We start from the raw sequence: 16,875 nt of genomic DNA on the forward strand, positions 1-16,875 counted from the left end.
CTCGTTCAGGACAGAATGGGAATAGAGGTAGAGGCTTCTCCCTCCCAAATCTCTTTGAAGCCTCCGAGTCTCCAGACCCTAATCTAGGAATAAGAAAACAAAGAAAATTGTTTTCTTCTTCCAGAAAAACTATACTGGAGCCCCTCACATATGTGAGACCCCGTGTTGAATCCCACTAGTCCAGTTGCAGAATACAAGATCAGTCCAAGAGGCAGGCAAATATCATGGTCAAACAGTCCAAGGTCAGTTCCAGATCAGGCAGAGGTATGTACAGAATCGTTAGGCAGAAGCATGGTCGAATAACAGTCCAGGGTCAGTTCCAGATCAGGCAGCGGTATGTACAGAATCGGCAGGCATAAGAGTGGTCAAATAACAAGCCAGGGCCAGTTACAGAGCAGGCAGTGGCATAAGGGGTGTGAAGGTGTATGAAGGCAGGAACTGAGGATTATATTTACCATACTTCACTAAAAATTTATTGAAGTATGGTAACGCCGAAAACAGTCGCCTATGCAGAGGCCTGGTTGGGAAGGACATTGTGCACAATAATAAGATGTGTCTCTTCTGACTCCTGCTCTGGTACACACCTTACATCTTTTTTGACGTCTTTGGCCTGTTGGTTTGGGAGGGATTTTATCGAGAAAGTGGCGCTCGGAGAGTCGGCTAATCACATCTGATCGGATATTTTCTGGTGGGCCGTTTGGGAAAATAAGGGCAGTGAAAACTTCCTCCTGGTAGCCAAAGAAACGTTTGGGGTTTTGGGTGGAGTTGCGGTAAATGACATAGGAATTGTAAATGGCCAATTGAAAAAAATAAATTGCTACTTTTTTGTACCAATGGTATGTCCGTCTTGTGACAAGATATATGGTTCCATCATTTGGTCGTTGAAGTCGACTCCCCCCATGAACAAATTGTATTCATAAATGCATTTTGTTTTTTTTTACGAGGCCATTCCTTCTGGGGATTTCCACGAAGGTATCATTGTGGATAGAAGACAACATATACACATCCCTTCTGTCCCTCCACATCACTGCCAGAACCTCCTTGTTTCTCAGACTTGCGGTTTCTCCTTTTCGCAGCTTCTTGTTCACAAGACTTTGAGGAAAGCCCTTCCAATTCCTTTTTACGGTGCCACATGCTGGCGTCTTCTTCCGGTGAAGGTTGTGGAACAGGGGCAGAGATGTGTAGAAGTTATCTACATACAGGTGGTAGCCTTTATCCAATAGGGGGTATATGAGGTCCCAAACAACTTTTCCGCTGGATCCCAAGTAGTCCGGACAATTAGGGGGCTGCAGCTGGGTGTCCTTCCCTTCGTACACTATGAATGAATATGTGTACCCTGTGGCTCGGTCGCATAATTTGTAGATCTTCACCCCATAGCGGGCCCTTTTGCTGGGCATAAATTGCTTCATTTTAAGCCTGCCACTAAATTTAATAAGGGACTCATCCACACATATGTGTTGGTCCGGGGTAAACAATTTGGGGAATGTTTCTGAAAAATAATTAAGTATTGGTTGAATTTTGTAAAGCCTGTCGTAATTTGGATCATTTTGTGGAAGGCACTGGGAATTGTCGCTGAAATGTAAGAACCTCAGGATCATCTGATACCTGGTTCTGGGCATTACCGCGGAGAAGAGCGGTGTGTGGTGGAGGGGGTGGGTTGACCAATAGGTACGCAATTGATTTTTTTTGTTGAGTCCCATGTTAAATGTGAGGCCTAAAAAAACCTTGAACTCCTCCACCGTTAGGTCTCTCCATTGGTAGGGACGGGCATAATAAGATGTCGGATTTTTCAAAATAAATTGTTGTGCATACAGGTTGCACTGGGCCACAATTGACGACAACATATCCTCCGTAAAAATTAAATTAAAAAAATCTATTGGGGTAAAATTCTCCGTGTCCACCTGGACTCCTGGCTGGGCAGTGAAAGGGGGAACATTGGCCTCTCCTGAATTAGGAGGAAGCCACAAGGGGTTCTGAAGGGCATAGGGAAGGCCGGAATGGCTCCTAACCCTTTGGGGCTGAGATGACACCCCACTGGTACTTGGCCTTTCTTGCCGGGGCACTGCGGTGCTGGTGGACGGCACTGCGGTGCTGGTGGACGGCACTGCCTCACTAGAACGCCTTAGTTTGATGGGCCGGATATCTTCCTCCTCGGATTCAGTCAGTGTTTCCCTGCTGAGGACTGGCTCATAATTTATGTCGGCTTCAGAATCCGAATCTGAAGAGGAGAGCTCCCCGTTGCTCTCGTCGGCCGTGGAAAGAATTTGGTACGCCTCGGCGGAAAAGACTCGTTTAGCCATGGTTGCTGGTTAAGCCTGCACTGATGGGCACTGATGTGCACTGATGAGGTGGCACAGATGTGTACTGTTGAAGCAGCACAGAGGTGGCACAGATGGGCACTGATGAGTCGGCACAGATGTGCACTGATGAGTCGGCACAGATGTGCACTGATTGTACAGATGGGCCCTTTTGAGGTGGCACAGATGGGCGCTTTTGAGGTGGCACAGATGGGCGCTTTTGAGGTGGCACAGATGGGTGCCTTTGAGGTGGCACAGATGGGCGCTGTTGAGGTGGCACAAATGGGCACTGATGGGTCGGCACAGATGTGCAGATTTATTGCACAGATGGGCACTGCTGAGTCTGCACAGATGGGCACTGCTGAGTCTGCACAGATGGGCACTGCTGAGTCTGCACAGATGGGCACTGCTGAGTCTGCACAGATGGGCACTGATGGGTCGGCACAGATGTGCACTGATTTATTGCACAGATGTGCAGATTTATTGCACAGATGTGCACTAATGAGGCAGCAGATGGGCACAGATGGGCACTGCTGAGGGGGCACAGATGGGCACTGCTGAGGCGGCACAGATGGGCACTGCTGAGGTGGCACAGATGGGCACCGATTGGTACAGATGGGCACCGATTGGCACTGGCGGTGAACAGATGTGCACTGGCGGGCACTGGCGGTGCACAGATGGGCACTGACGTTGCACAGATGGTGCACAGGTGGGCACTGGCGGGGTAGAGATGGGCACTGGCAGGGTAGAGATGGGCACTGGCGGGCACAGATGGCACAAAAAACACTTTTTTTTTTAACTCACGGAATCTCTCTCCTCACACGCTATCTTTGTGTGAGGAGACAGATTCGGCAATGGGTGATGATCTCATTTGTTTACATTTGAGATCATCACCCATTGGAGGCGGCGATCGCGCTGTAAACGGTTGCTGTGATTGGCTGTTTACAGCGATCTGTGATTGGCTGTGTCCAGGGGACACGGCCAACACAGACTTTCCCCGATGCGCGCTCCCGGGAGCGCGCGGGGAGCCATTAAAGGGGACAACGTCAATAGACGTAGTCCCGGCATTCGAGATCCGCGCTGTAGCCGTCATTTGACTATAGCGCGGATCTCAAGTGGTTAAACCAGTTCACATTACCTTCTCAAGCACTGTTGAGAATTTCATCCTCTAATTGACAACCCGCACTTTTGTGAGTCAGTGGTGTCTGTGCCAATGGTCATATTTCTTGCAACACCTTCCCATCCAACTGTAGTGCACACAGGCACAGCCTACATGAAGGTGACAATGCTTTTTTTAATTCAGGAGCAGTGTAGTAGTGTTGTCAGCAGAAAACTAAACAAGGTGGATTTTCCCAGGAGGATAAACGTCTATTTCTAAATATTTCCATGGGTGCTATGCAACAAATAAATGCAGATGCAGGTACAATTAAGCGCTGCACCACATATTTTTTTAATGGGAGGTCGTTGTTGTTTTTGCCTTGTATGGCATGAATTGCATATTTTTGTATCTCCTATAAAATGTTAAGTTTAGCACTTTTGCATGAACACTTTTGAACTGGCTTTGTGGCATCTTTATACTCTGCATATGGGCAAATCTAAAACATATAAACAATAAATGAAAACACTGCATGGAATTTTACCTAAAATTTGTTAACCTGGTTCAAAAACGGTTGCTACTAACAAGGGGCATTGAGTAATATTTATATGCAAGATTTCTCTTCATGGGAAGTGATGGCACTTGCTGTCTTGTAAATTTTATATATTTATCATTATTTCAGAAACATTTGTGTGCTGACTTTATGGCATCTTTTTATACCGTGCATATGGGCAGAATGTAAGACATGTATGCACAATAAATGAAAAACACTATATGGACTTTTAGCTTGGTTTTGTTAAAGTGGCAGTTATCTCATTAGAGCAACATTTTTCGCTGTGTTTCCAGATCTCACCTTTTTCAGTTCTTTGATACGCTTATAGAATTACTTTACCCTTATGTTTATCCAGAAAATGGAAGAACAGAAGAAGTGGGTTGATGAGGAGGTTGAGAAGGTATTAAAGGAGCGTCAAGCTTTGAGTGAATTGGAAGATGACTTAAAGAAAAGGGAAGAAAGTATTGCTAAGATGGAAGCAATGCTTAAAGAGAAGAGCCAGCTGGAGATGAAAAAGCTACGTTCAAGCCAAGTATGTAAAGTTGCATTTCTTTACTGAAATATCTTTTGGTTTATTTATAATTATTTAAAATTATATAAAATTTTCATTTTCAGGGTCCATGCACACTGGGATTAAAAATCAACAGTTCCTTTGGCAGAAAATAATGTTCCTATAGAGTGATTTAGGTGCATTTGGCGGTTTTCTTTTTTTGCTAGAAAACTCCTCTTTAAAGCACAATCCAGAAGGGTTTTTTCCTGCCTCCAAACGTCCTAATGTGCACATAGGATAGCATTGAGCTGCTTCTACAGGCAAAACGCAAAACTCCTGTAGAAGAAGCAATATTTAAGCCCAGTGTGCATGGACCCTCAGTAAGCTTTTCCAACGGGGGTCACAGGGACGTGATGCTGAGGTGGAAAGCCTAAGCTTCCTTAGACCTAGCTATAAATCAAGCTATCTGGGTACTACAAGACTTTCCAAAGTCCATAGGCATATACAGTTCTTCTTGTGTGATTAGGATCCTCTTCAAACAGTTTCTAAAAATAATTTTCAGGCAAGCATATCTGAACATATGAAAAATGTACTTAAGTACCATCACGAAAGGTCATATGTAGTCTGACTTCCTAGTAATCTCTCAGATGAACAAAACCTTGTTTGGTTCCCTTTTCCTTCCCATTGTTGTTCTCTGGATTTCTGGAATTTATGTCCGGCCATCAGTTTGTGACCTCTAGTGCAAGTGCACATGGGTTATGCAGCAGGACAATGATCCGAAACACAACAGCAAGCCCACCTCCAAAGGGTTCAAACAAAGGAAAATTTTGGTTTTGGAGTGGCCTAGTCAAAGCCCGAACTTAAATACAATTGAGATGCTATATCATGACCTTACACATGCCGTTCATGCTGGGAAAACCCTCCAATGTGTCTGAATTAAAACAATTCTGCAAAGAAGAGTGGGCCAAAATTGCTCCACAGCAGTGCAGTTTTTGGCGCCAAGGGTGGCACAACCAGTTATTAGGTTTAGGGGGCAATTACTTTTTCCACATAAAGCCAGGCAGGTTTGGACACGTTTTTTGCCTTAATAAATTAAACCATCATTTAAAAACTGCATTTTGTATTTACTTGGGTTATCTTTGTGTAATAATAAAATTGGTTTGATCTGAATAATTTTTAAGTGTGATAAATATATGCAAAAAAAATAAAAAAAATCAGAAAGGGGACAAATACTTTTTCGCAGCATTGTATATAAAATTTCTCTTTTTCTTTTATACTTTTTGGTATAATAAACCAGGGTGCTTCTTTGAGAATAAACATGCCCTATTCATACTTAAACAATTAACACTCTCATCCTTTTAACATACTGTCTGCAGAGAAGTATAGGTGCTCAAAAGCAGAACTTTACCCATAACAACTTGATCAAAAATAATATTCTTTATTAAAGTGGTTGTAAACACTGTACAACCACTTTTTCCCTACAGGTAAGCCTATAATAAGGCTTACCTGTAGGTACTGGAAATATCTCTTAAACCGTACAGGTTTAGAAGCTATTCGCTATATACGCTTGCGCCAATGTCATCGGCGCATGCACACTGAAGAAAAGGCACTGCCGTTTTTCTATAATGTCTGTGCCGTGACCGTCGGCTCCCACGGCTCTGGCCAGTAACAGAGCCGGAGTCCATGGCCCCGGAAGGAAGAGGGGTGGAAGATGGACGCGGCCACACAGCAGGGACAGCGGTGACATCCCGAGCTTCTTCTGCAGGTAAGTGGCACATAATGGGCTAGTATGCGATGCATACTAGCCCATTATGCTTTTACTTTGCAGGGAACAAAGAGGGAGTAAAACCCATCAGAGTTTACTTCCTCTTTAAGGAACATACATTTATTATTATTATTATTATTCAGGATTTATATAGCACTGACAGTTTACGCAGCTCTTTACAACTTGAGGGTAGACAGTACAAATACAATACACTTTAACCACTTTCAGACCGGACCATTTTGCTGGTCAAAGACCAGACCACTTTTTGCGATTCGGCACTGCGTCGCTTTAACTGACAATTGCGCGGTCGTGCGACGTGGCTTCCAAACAAAATTGACGTCCTTTTTTTCCCACAAATAGAGCTTTCTTTTGGTGGTATTTGATCACCCCTGCGGTTTTTATTTTTTGCGATATAAACAAAAATAGAGCGACAATTTTGAAAAAAACACATTATTTTTTTACTTTTTGTTATAATAAATATCCCCCAAAAATATATAAAAAAAACATTTTTTTCCCTCAGTTTAGGCCGATACGTATTTTTCTACATATTTTTGGTAAAAAAATCGCAATAAGCGATTATTGATTCGTTTGCGCAAAAGTTATAGCGTTTACAAAATAGGGATAGTTTTATAGCATTTTTATTAATAATTTTTTATTATTTTTTTTTTTTTACTAGTAATGGCGGCAATCAGCGATTTTTATTGTGACTGCGACATTGTGGGGGACCCATTGGACATTTTTGACACATTTTTGGGACCATTGTCATTTATACAGTAATCACTGCTATATAAATGCAGTGATTCCTGTGTAAATGACACTGGCAGTGAAAGGGTTAACCAGTGGGTGGCAGTGTAGGGGTTAAGTGTTCCTAGGGGTGTGTTACTAACTGTGGGGGGGTTGGGCTTTCATTTAGTGAACACTGATCTCTGCTCCAATCACATGGAGCAGAGATCAGCGTCACTAGTTGCTAGGCAGAATGGAGAAATGCTGTTTACACGGTATTTCCTCCTTTCAGCCGTCCCGTGAGACGATCGCGGGGATGCCCATGGCGATCGAGTCCGCGGATCCCGCGACTGGACTCACGGGGGTCCCGACCAGCGCGGGAGCGCGCCGCTGGTGGCGCGCTCCCGATGGTAGGGCGGCATTGAAGATTGGACGTACATGTACGCCAATATGCCTGCCCGTGCCATTCTGTCGACGTACATCGTCGTGCGCTGGTCGGGAAGTGGTTAATATAGTAGGAATCAAAAGGCCCTGCTTGTTAGAGCTTACAATCGAAGAGGGAGGGTCAGGTAATAGAAGAGGTAATATTAATAATTACACTACAAAACTTAGTGTGTTCTGTAAATTGCCTCAAGCATTGCTCCTGTTTCTTCTTGCTGGAGGCTACCATTTTGCTGAAGCCCAGAGCACCAGAACAGCAGTAAATCATAAAGTGAAACTAAACCCAACGATTTAACGGTTTCAAAAAAAGTTTCATTCCTGGAATCCCGGGATTGCTAACTGTCACATTTTTCTTGTGTCCTCAACCAAACTGTCAAACCATTAAATGACGGGTGTCATAACTGATCACATGTGCAGCACCATGGCAATTGCAGATCAAACAGAAGCAGCTTCCTTGGTTGTAAAGGATAGGAAGGTTTAGTGGGGCTTTAAGGCCCGGTTCATACTGCCGTGACCTACATACAATTTTGAATCCGACATCCCATCGTGACTTTGGCACAACTTGCATATGACTTCTTTAACAGAAGTCAATGCAAGTCATACCGAAGTCGCACCAAAAGTAGTGCAGGATCCTTTTTGTAAGTCAGGGTGACTAGAACAGTTCAATTGCAATGGGACGCGACTTGTGCTCGCAAAGCTGGAGCGCATGTTGCACCAGTGTGAACCAGACCCGATGCTGTCAGCAGATCAGCCTCTACAAACTTGGCCAAATGGAGAGCAACTGAGCATGTGCAGAGCAGGGTGATCCAGTGTATTACCGAATTTTAAACAGTAAAGACTTTTATTTTTAATGTTTTACATAGCTATACCTGCAAAATGGGCCAGCCTCAAGTGATCTAGCAGGACTTAATTTTCTAACTAAAGTTACACTTTAAATGGGTTGGTGAAAATTATTATTGTCACCCCTTTATCTTTATATTATATTTACATATTTATTTGACTTTATGTTATTATTGTTTGCCTTATCTTTTGTTCCCTTCATATTTTTATTGTCATTCTAAAAACAATATTTTATATATATATATATATATATATATATATATATATATATATATATATATATATAATTAAATAAGTAAAAAATTAATACAATAATGATGGTTATTATTTGCCCTCCTAGGCAATAAACAGTGACATGCTGAGGATGTCGACACGTTTGAATGCTTTAGAAAGTGAACTGAAGGATAAGAGCAAGAAATTGCACAGCAGTAATAGTGAAGATGAAAGTGCAATATCTGAGGAGGTCAAAGTCCTGCAGAAGGAGCGGGATCATCTCCTACAGAGGAGAGACAGCCTTGATGAAAAACTGAAGAATGGCACAGTGCTGTCACCAGAGGTACAGTAATATATATATATATATATATATATATATATATATATATATACTTTTCTTTGTCTTGCCAGGCACTTTAACCACTTAAGGACCACGCCTATTTTTTACACTTGGTGTTTACAAGTTAAAATCTGTTATTTTTATTTATTTTTTTGCTAGAAAATTACTTAGATCCCCCAAACAATATATATACATTTTTTTCAGACATCCTAGAGAATAAAAGGGCAGTCATTGCAATACTTTGTCACACCATATTTGCGCAGCGGTCTTACAAACGTGATTTTTTTGGAAAAAATACACTTTTTTTAAATAAAAAAAAATAAGAAAACAGTAAAGTTAGCCCAATTTTTTTCTATATTGTGAAAGATAATGTTACACCGAGTAAATTGAAACCCAACATCTCACACTTCAAAATTGCACTCGTTCGTGGAATGCCAACAAACTTTGACGCTTAAAAATCTCCATAGGCAAAGTTTTAAAATTTCTACAGGTTACCAGTTTTGAGTTACAGAGGAGATCTTGCTATAATTATTGCTCTCACTCTAACGATCGTGTTGATACCTCACATGTGTGGTTTGAACACCTTTTCGTATGCGTTTGCTTCTGTGCGTAAGCACGGAGGGACAGGGCGATTTGAAAAAAAAAAATTTTTTATACCATTTTACTTTTTATTTTTACACGGTCCCTTTTAACCACTTAAGAACCGGAAGATTTTTCTACTTAATGACCAGGCTATTTTTTGTGATATGGCACTGCTTTGCATTAACTGACAATTGCATGCAACGATGTACCCAAACAAAATTGATATCATTTTTTTCCCACAAATAGAGCTTTCTTTTGGTGGTATTTGATCACCTCTGCGTTTTTTTATTTTTTGTACTATAAACAAAAAAAGACAGACAATGAACAGACAGATCGGACACCTTTGACAATTTTTTGGGACCACTGACATTTATACCTCGATCAGTGCTATAAAGATGCACTGATTACTGTATACAGTAAATGACACTGACAGGGAAGGGGTTAACACTAGTTGTCATCAAGGGGTTAAATGTGTTCCCTGGGAGGTGTTTCTAACTGGGGGGGCAGTGTACTGTCTGGAGGAGGAGAGAGATTTCTGTTCCTGATCACTAGGAACAGGCGATATCTCTCTACTCCCCTGTCAGAACGGAGATCTGTTTGTTTACATTGACAGATTGAATCATTCTGTTTGGATCACTTTTATTCCTATTAAAAAGAATGTAAACATTCCTTGTAATAGAAAAAAAAGCATGATAGTACCTCTTTAATGTTAGATCTGGGGTCAAAAAAGACCTCAGATCTCACATTTACACTTTGAATGCAATAAAAAAATAATTGTCCCTTTTAAGGCCGTTGGGCGGAAGTGACGTTTGACGTCGCTCCGGTCCTCCAAAGGCATAGTGGGGGCCATCATGCCCTCACTCGACTTCCTGCCCATCAGGCCACAGGACCGGATCATCTACGCCGCTTCCAATGGCTCCAGTAAGCGGCGGAGAAGCCCAGAACGTGGCAGGAGGGGGGGTCACCTCTCCCGTCGCCCATAAAAGTAATCTCACAGCAAACTCGCCGCTGAGACCACTTTTATCTAAAAGCGGACGGCTTATGGCAGCTATCTGCTTCCATAACAACGGTAGTGATGTGTATCCATGGTGGGCGGTCCGGAAGTGGTTCAAATTGGCCTCTTCAAGACCATTAGAATGCCATTTAAAGAGGAGGGCCGTTTAAAAAAAAAAAAAAAAAGTCAGCAGCTGCAAACACTGCAGCTGCTGACTTAATAAACACACTTACCTGTCCAGGGCGCCCGCGATGTCGGCCGCTCGAGGCCGACCCGTCCCTCGGCTCTCGGGTCCCGGCGCCGCCATTCCCTCTAAGGGAAACAGGCAGTGGAGCCTTATGGCTTCACTGCCCGTTTCCTACTGCGCATGCGCGAGTCCCGCAGCTACTGCGCATGCGCGAGTCCCGCAGCGCTTTCTGAATGGGACGCGCTGTGTTTTGGAACACAGTTCCCAGAACACAGCGCGACCCATTACCCAGAAGACGCCGCGACGAAGAGAGAAGACAGAAGATCTCCGCGGAGGAGGAAGAGGAAGATTAGGATTATGTGCCTAGCAACAGGCATTTCTGGTAAGTAAAAAAAAAATTTTTTTTAATTTTTATTTTTTTTTAGATTTTTTTGTAATTTTTAAAAAATTTTTGTTTTCAGGGTGGCCCTCCACTTTAAGTAATTAGGAACATTAAAATGTTTCAGTGCTTTTCTATTTAGAGAGGGTTCAGGAAATGAGATGTGACTTAAATAAAATCGCAAATGGAGCATTTCTGAAAATGCTAGTTGCCTCTCCCTGGCTTTTAAATATTTTTTGCCAATGACCTGCATCGACAAGCAATGCAGTTTGAACTCCATTGGATTATCATGATGACCAGCATACTAGAAGTCGGCAATGGAAGCTATCATACTTAATACAGGCTTTCTTTAAAGCTGTTCTCTGGGCTTACCTTCAATCCTGCATAGTGGCAAAGACTCCTCTCCTGTACTAAAAATCCTTAGTCTAATATCTAAGCATGATTCGATACTGGTATCGATATTCGGCCAAATGATACCGATACTTTGCGCTGCGATTTGCATCAACACAAAATGAATGGGTACAAAACGCACTGCAAAGAATTGCATGCGATTTGATCAAGAATGCAGTGTTATTCTTGTCCAAATCGCATGCGATTTCCCTCACCGTGTGTGTGTGTGTGTGTGTGTGTGTGTGTGTGTGTGCATGTGTGTATAGAAAAGGTTTAAAGCACAATCTAGTGGGCAGTTGAAAAAATGTTAAAACTCTAAAAAAAAAAAACTGCCCACTAGATGGCGCTTTTCACTTTCTATACAAACACACACATGTGAAACAATATGTGTAGTGCTTAAAAATATAACCACATGCATGAAAACATAATGATAAAGTGAAAAATATACATATAGTGGTGTGTAAACGGTGAAATGTTCCAAAAAGAATCCACACGAAATCTGGAGTCACCCAAAAGGAAACACCGTGGGTGCTAATACACTAAACTACATGTGACCGTTCATAAATATGAACGTGAAAGAGTTCTTTGGAGTCTCCCTTCCAGAGAAACTTGATGCAGATGTAAGTGTGTCAATCAGATCCTGAAAACAGTGTGCACACGATGGGGTACGCTTACCAGCAATGATGGACACACATACCATACGGCAGTGGGTCAAATGCGCCTGCAATTCTCCTGTTGATGTCACCTAGAATGTATGGATAAGTAGCTCACAATTCCTGAACCGTGAAGGCACACAAAGGACCATAGAAACGTCAACCAGAGATGTCTCCGAAGTATCCACATGGAAATAGACGGATCAGGATCAAAGAAAGCAGAATGGGATATAAAAGGGAATGAGAGGGAAAAGCTCCATATGGTGCAGGTCAACCAATAATTTATTGGACTAAAAATCTCACAACAACTTGCAAGATAGAAACAATAAAAAACAATCCAAAATCCAATATAATAAAATGGAAAGGATAAAAACAGCAATGTGGGAGTCTCAAATGAGCAAGCCCGACGCGTTTCCACACAAGGGGTCTTCAACAGGGGCATCACAGTTGAAGACCCCTTGTGGCGAAACGTTTCGGGCTTGCTCATTTGAGACTCCCCCCAGCAGCACCCTCCACTCCTCATAGATATGATAGGAGTTGCCACAAGGTAGACTTTTCCTGTGCAGAACATCAGCTACAGCTGTCAGGATCTGATCTCTTCAGAGCCAGCTAGAGAGATGGGCCTTGCTTACATCCATTGACAGCTTTGTAGCCTATCCATCTATCACCCTTCTGACAGCCCCATGGTGTTCTTATCTTCTATCTGTGCTGACTGCCAGGGGCTTACTACTGCAGGCCCCTACAGGAGGGAGGATTCAACAGCAATAGCGAGGGAGTGCCAGAAAAGAAGGAACGTGACCGTTCTGTGCAATATCGTTGCACAGAGCAGGTAAGTATAACCTTTAAAAAAAAAAAAAAACTTTAGTAGCACTAACAAGTTTAAGGGCGGTAAATTAAAGCTCAACTCCAGCTAACATGTTTTTTGTTCAATATTATTTATTGAAGTTTCTCTCAGCAGAAGCAATAGTAACAGAGGTTACAATCAAAATCAAAGAACACTGCCATTGGAGTATTAGAAGCTGAATGGTCCAATGGAATAAAAAAAAGGCATCCAAGAGGCACTGGGACTTTGAAATTTAACCACTTCAGCCCCAGATGGATTTACCCCCTTCCTGAAAAGAGCACTTTTTTGCGATACGGCACTGCGTTACTTTAACTGATAATTGCACAGTTGTGCGACATTGCACCCAATGTCCCTTTTTTCCCCACAAATAGAGCTTTGTTTTGGTGGTATTTGATCACCTCTGTGTTTTTTATTTTTTGTGCTATAAACAAGAAAGGTGACAATTTTGAAAAAAAATTCAATATTTTTTACTTTTTCCTATAATATCCCCCAAAAAATATAAAAAATAATAATTTCTTCCTCAGTTTAGGCCGATATGTTTTCTTCTACATATTTTTGGAAAAAAAATCGCAATAATAGTATATTGATTGGTTTGCGCAAAAATTATAGCGTCTACAAAATAGGGGATAGAGTTATGGCCTTTTTTTTATTTTAATTTTTTTAGTAGTAATGGCAACGATGTGTGATTTTTATCGTGACTGTGACATTGTGGCGGACACTTTTGGCACTATTTTGGAACCAGTGACATTTATACAGCGATCAGTGCTATAAAAATGCACTGATTATTGTGTAAATGTCACTGGCATGGAAGGAGTTAAACACTAGGGGCGATCAAGGGATTAGCTGTATTCCCTCACTGTGTTCTACCTGTAGGGGGGATGGGCTCACTAGAACATGACAAAGATCACTGCTCCTGATCACTGGGAGCAGTAGATCCCTGTCATGTTGCTAGGCAGAACAGGGAAATGCCTTGTTTACATAGGAATCTCCCCGTTTTTCCTCTCCGCGTCATGATCACGGGCCACCGGTGGACATAGAGTCCGCGGGACCCGTGCCCACTAGCCAGCGTTTTAAAGGGGACGTACAGGTGCGCCCATTTGCGCAGCCGTGCAATTGTGCCAACTTACATCGTCGTGCACTGGTCGGCAAGCTGTTAAACAAGGTAGTGAGAAGGCAAAGGAAGATTTAAAGAGCCCACTGGCTCAGGTTAGGCTGCTCATAACAGGCAAGGCTACCCCACTGTGGGTACTCCAGCAAAGACGTGCATGTATGGAAGGAGCGCCAGACCAAAAATAAATTTATTGATGTTGTGTTGTGTTAAAATAACAGCCAACATGTTCGCCGGTCAAAGAAACTCCCCCTGTATCAGGGCTTCAGTTAAAAATGAGAGCCTTGAGTAGCTTCTTATTTTGACTGCTGATGCAGATACTTCTGGCCAGGAATTCTGATCCAGCTTCCCTGCACAGATTCAAACAGGAAAGCCCAATTTTGAGTCCACTCAAGGTTCTAATTTTTAACTGAAGCCCTGATAAAGGGGGAGTTCCTTTGACCCCCAAAATGTGTTGGCTGTCTTTTACCACAACATCAATAAGTGAATTTTGACTCTTATTTTTTGGACTGGGGCTGCTTCCATATATGCAGGTCTTTTCCTGGTAAGAAGCTGAGAAATGGCATGTACAGCAAATCTTAGGCCTCGTACACACGATCAAACAATCCGGTGGAAAAGTCCGGCGGACTCAAGTCCGCCGAACAATCCGCCCGTGTGTAGGCTCTGGCAGACTAAGAAAGTATTTTTGCACTCCAATCTGTCCGCCGGACTCGCATTTCGGCGGACAGTACGGCCGTGTGTGTGTCAGTCCGTACTTTTGAAATGAACAGACTTTTCCCATCCGGAGAAAAGTCCGCTCATTTTGAGCGCGGCTCCAGGTAGCCGGGGCCAGCGAAGGAGGCGTCGCTGGCCCCGTCACCTGGTATGGACTTAAAGGGGAATCCCTACGCCCGAAAAATCGGCGTGGGGGTCCCCCCTAGGTCCATATCAGACCCTTATCCGAGCACGCTACCCGGCCGGCCAGGAAAGGGGGTGGGGACGAGCGAGCGCCCCCCCCCCCTCCTGAGCCATACCAGGCTGCGTGCCCTCAACATGGGGAGTGCCTTGGGGAAGGGGGGGCCGCGGACAAGGGCCTCCTCCCGACAACCCTGGCCGTTGGTTGTCGGGGGCTGCGGGCAGGGGCTTATCGGAATCCCTGAGCCCCCTTTAATAAGGGGGCCCCCGGATCCCGGCCCCCCCACCCTATGTGAATGAGTATGGGGTACAATGTACCCCTACCCATTCACCTGTGAAAAAAAAGTAAAAAAAAAACAAAAACACAACACACAAGGGTTAAAATAGTTTATTGCACAGCTCCAGGGGTCTTCTTCCGTCTTCGGGGGTCTTCTCGCCAGACTCCTCCGCTATCTTCTGCTCTTTTGCTAGCTATGTAAACATATGAGATCATCTCTCATCGCCGGCTCCCCTCCTCACACAGAGACAGCGTGTGAGGAGGGAGAGCCTCCGTGCTGCAGCTGCAGCGACTGACAGTGAGTGTACACACACACACATATACACACACACACACACACACACACACACACATGCCCACCTGTCCCCAGTGCCACCTATCAGTGCCATCTGTCCCCTGTGCCACCTATCAGTGCCATCTGTTCCCAGTACCACCTGTCCCCAGTGCCACCTATCCGTGCCACCCGTCCCTAGTGCCAACATGTCCCCAGTGCCACCTGTCCCTAGTGCCATGTATCCCCAGTGCCACCTGTCAGTGTCACATGTCATCAGTGCCACGTATTAGTGCCATCTGTCATCAGTGTCAGGTGTCATCAGTGCCAATTAGTGCCATCTGTCATCAGTGCCACGTATTAATGCCATCTGTCATCAGTGCCATGTATCAGTGCCACGTCAGTGTCACGTGTCATTGTCCTGGTACTCCAGGGCCTTCAAAAGCGTAATAGGTAGTCAACAATTTAGATGTGTAATTTATGCTCCTAGAATACGTGATGGCGCTCCCTGCATGTTGGGCATCTCTAAGTGGCCAGGCTGGGAAAAAGTCCCACATGTGGTATCGTAATACTCAGGAGGAGTAGCAGAATTGAATATGGGGTGTCATTTGTGGTATACACATGCCATGTGAGAGAAATAACCTATTACAATGACAATTTGGTGGAAAAAAAAAATCTTAATTTTGCAAAGAATTGTGGGAAAAAATGACAACATCAAAAACCTCACCATGTCTCTTACCAGGGGCGTAACTATAGGGGGTGCAGCAGTCGCGACCGCAACTGGGCCCTGTGATGCAGGGGGCCCATGCAGCTCCCTCTACATATGGCCGGGGAGCAGCATAGGCAGCTAGAGGTACCAGTACACCATGCACACAGGTGGCTGGAGGTGGAGGATGACTAGCAGAGCTCCATGCTCGACTATAGCTATGGCTGCTCTTTAGTTGTGCATTCCCCACATGACCTGTGTCCTCGGCCGGCTCCTGAGAGTACCCCTCTCCTGCTCCATGCATTGCCGCTCAGTCCGATGTCTGTTCTCCCCAGCCAGAGTCTCGCCCCCCCCCCCCCCCCCCGAGACCGGCCCACACTGCACTGCATACTTCTCCCGGGTAAACAAACTTTAAGCACACAGATGCAGTGCAGCCCTATGAGAGCCCCCCGGAGGACACTGCAGGCTTGTCTGCCAGCCCCCCTCCACTTCATCTGCCCTGGAGAAAAGGACCTCATCTCTTCTGGGGACGGGGACCCCATCCTGCCTAAGGACAGTCCCCCAATGGGGCACCTAAAAATGTAAAAAAATAAATTAAATAAAAACTACTGATACCAGTGGTGGAACTACAGGGCTCACAAAGGTCATACATGTGACCACGCCCTGGAGTTCCACCGCCTGACTCGGAGGGAAGGGTCCTGGCTGGGGTTCAGGGGGGCCCTTCATGGTTTCTTGCATGGGGGCCCTGAAGGTTCTAGTTACGCCACAATCGCTTACTAAATACCTTGGAATGTCTACTTTCAAAAAAGGGGTAATTTGGGAGGTATTTGTA

General features: G+C 44.1%; 1 protein-coding gene across 2 annotated transcripts in view; it reads left to right on the forward strand.

Annotated features, from left to right (window-relative positions):
* The window catches only part of KIF27 (kinesin family member 27), a 144,114-nt gene that overhangs the window by 102,860 nt on the left and 24,379 nt on the right, over positions 1–16,875 (forward strand). For both annotated transcript variants that reach the window (XM_077474864.1, XM_077474863.1), the window contains exons 13-14: positions 4,302–4,478; positions 8,546–8,761. In XM_077474864.1, coding sequence (XP_077330990.1) covers positions 4,302–4,478; positions 8,546–8,761 — 393 coding nt within the window. The remainder of the gene's footprint in view (positions 1–4,301; positions 4,479–8,545; positions 8,762–16,875) is intronic.

Source organism: Lithobates pipiens, unplaced genomic scaffold (genome assembly GCF_037356315.1).
Source record: "Lithobates pipiens isolate NorthernLeopardFrog02 unplaced genomic scaffold, aLitPip1_a1.2 Scaffold_13, whole genome shotgun sequence".
In the NCBI taxonomy this organism is placed as follows: Eukaryota; Metazoa; Chordata; class Amphibia; order Anura; family Ranidae; genus Lithobates; species Lithobates pipiens.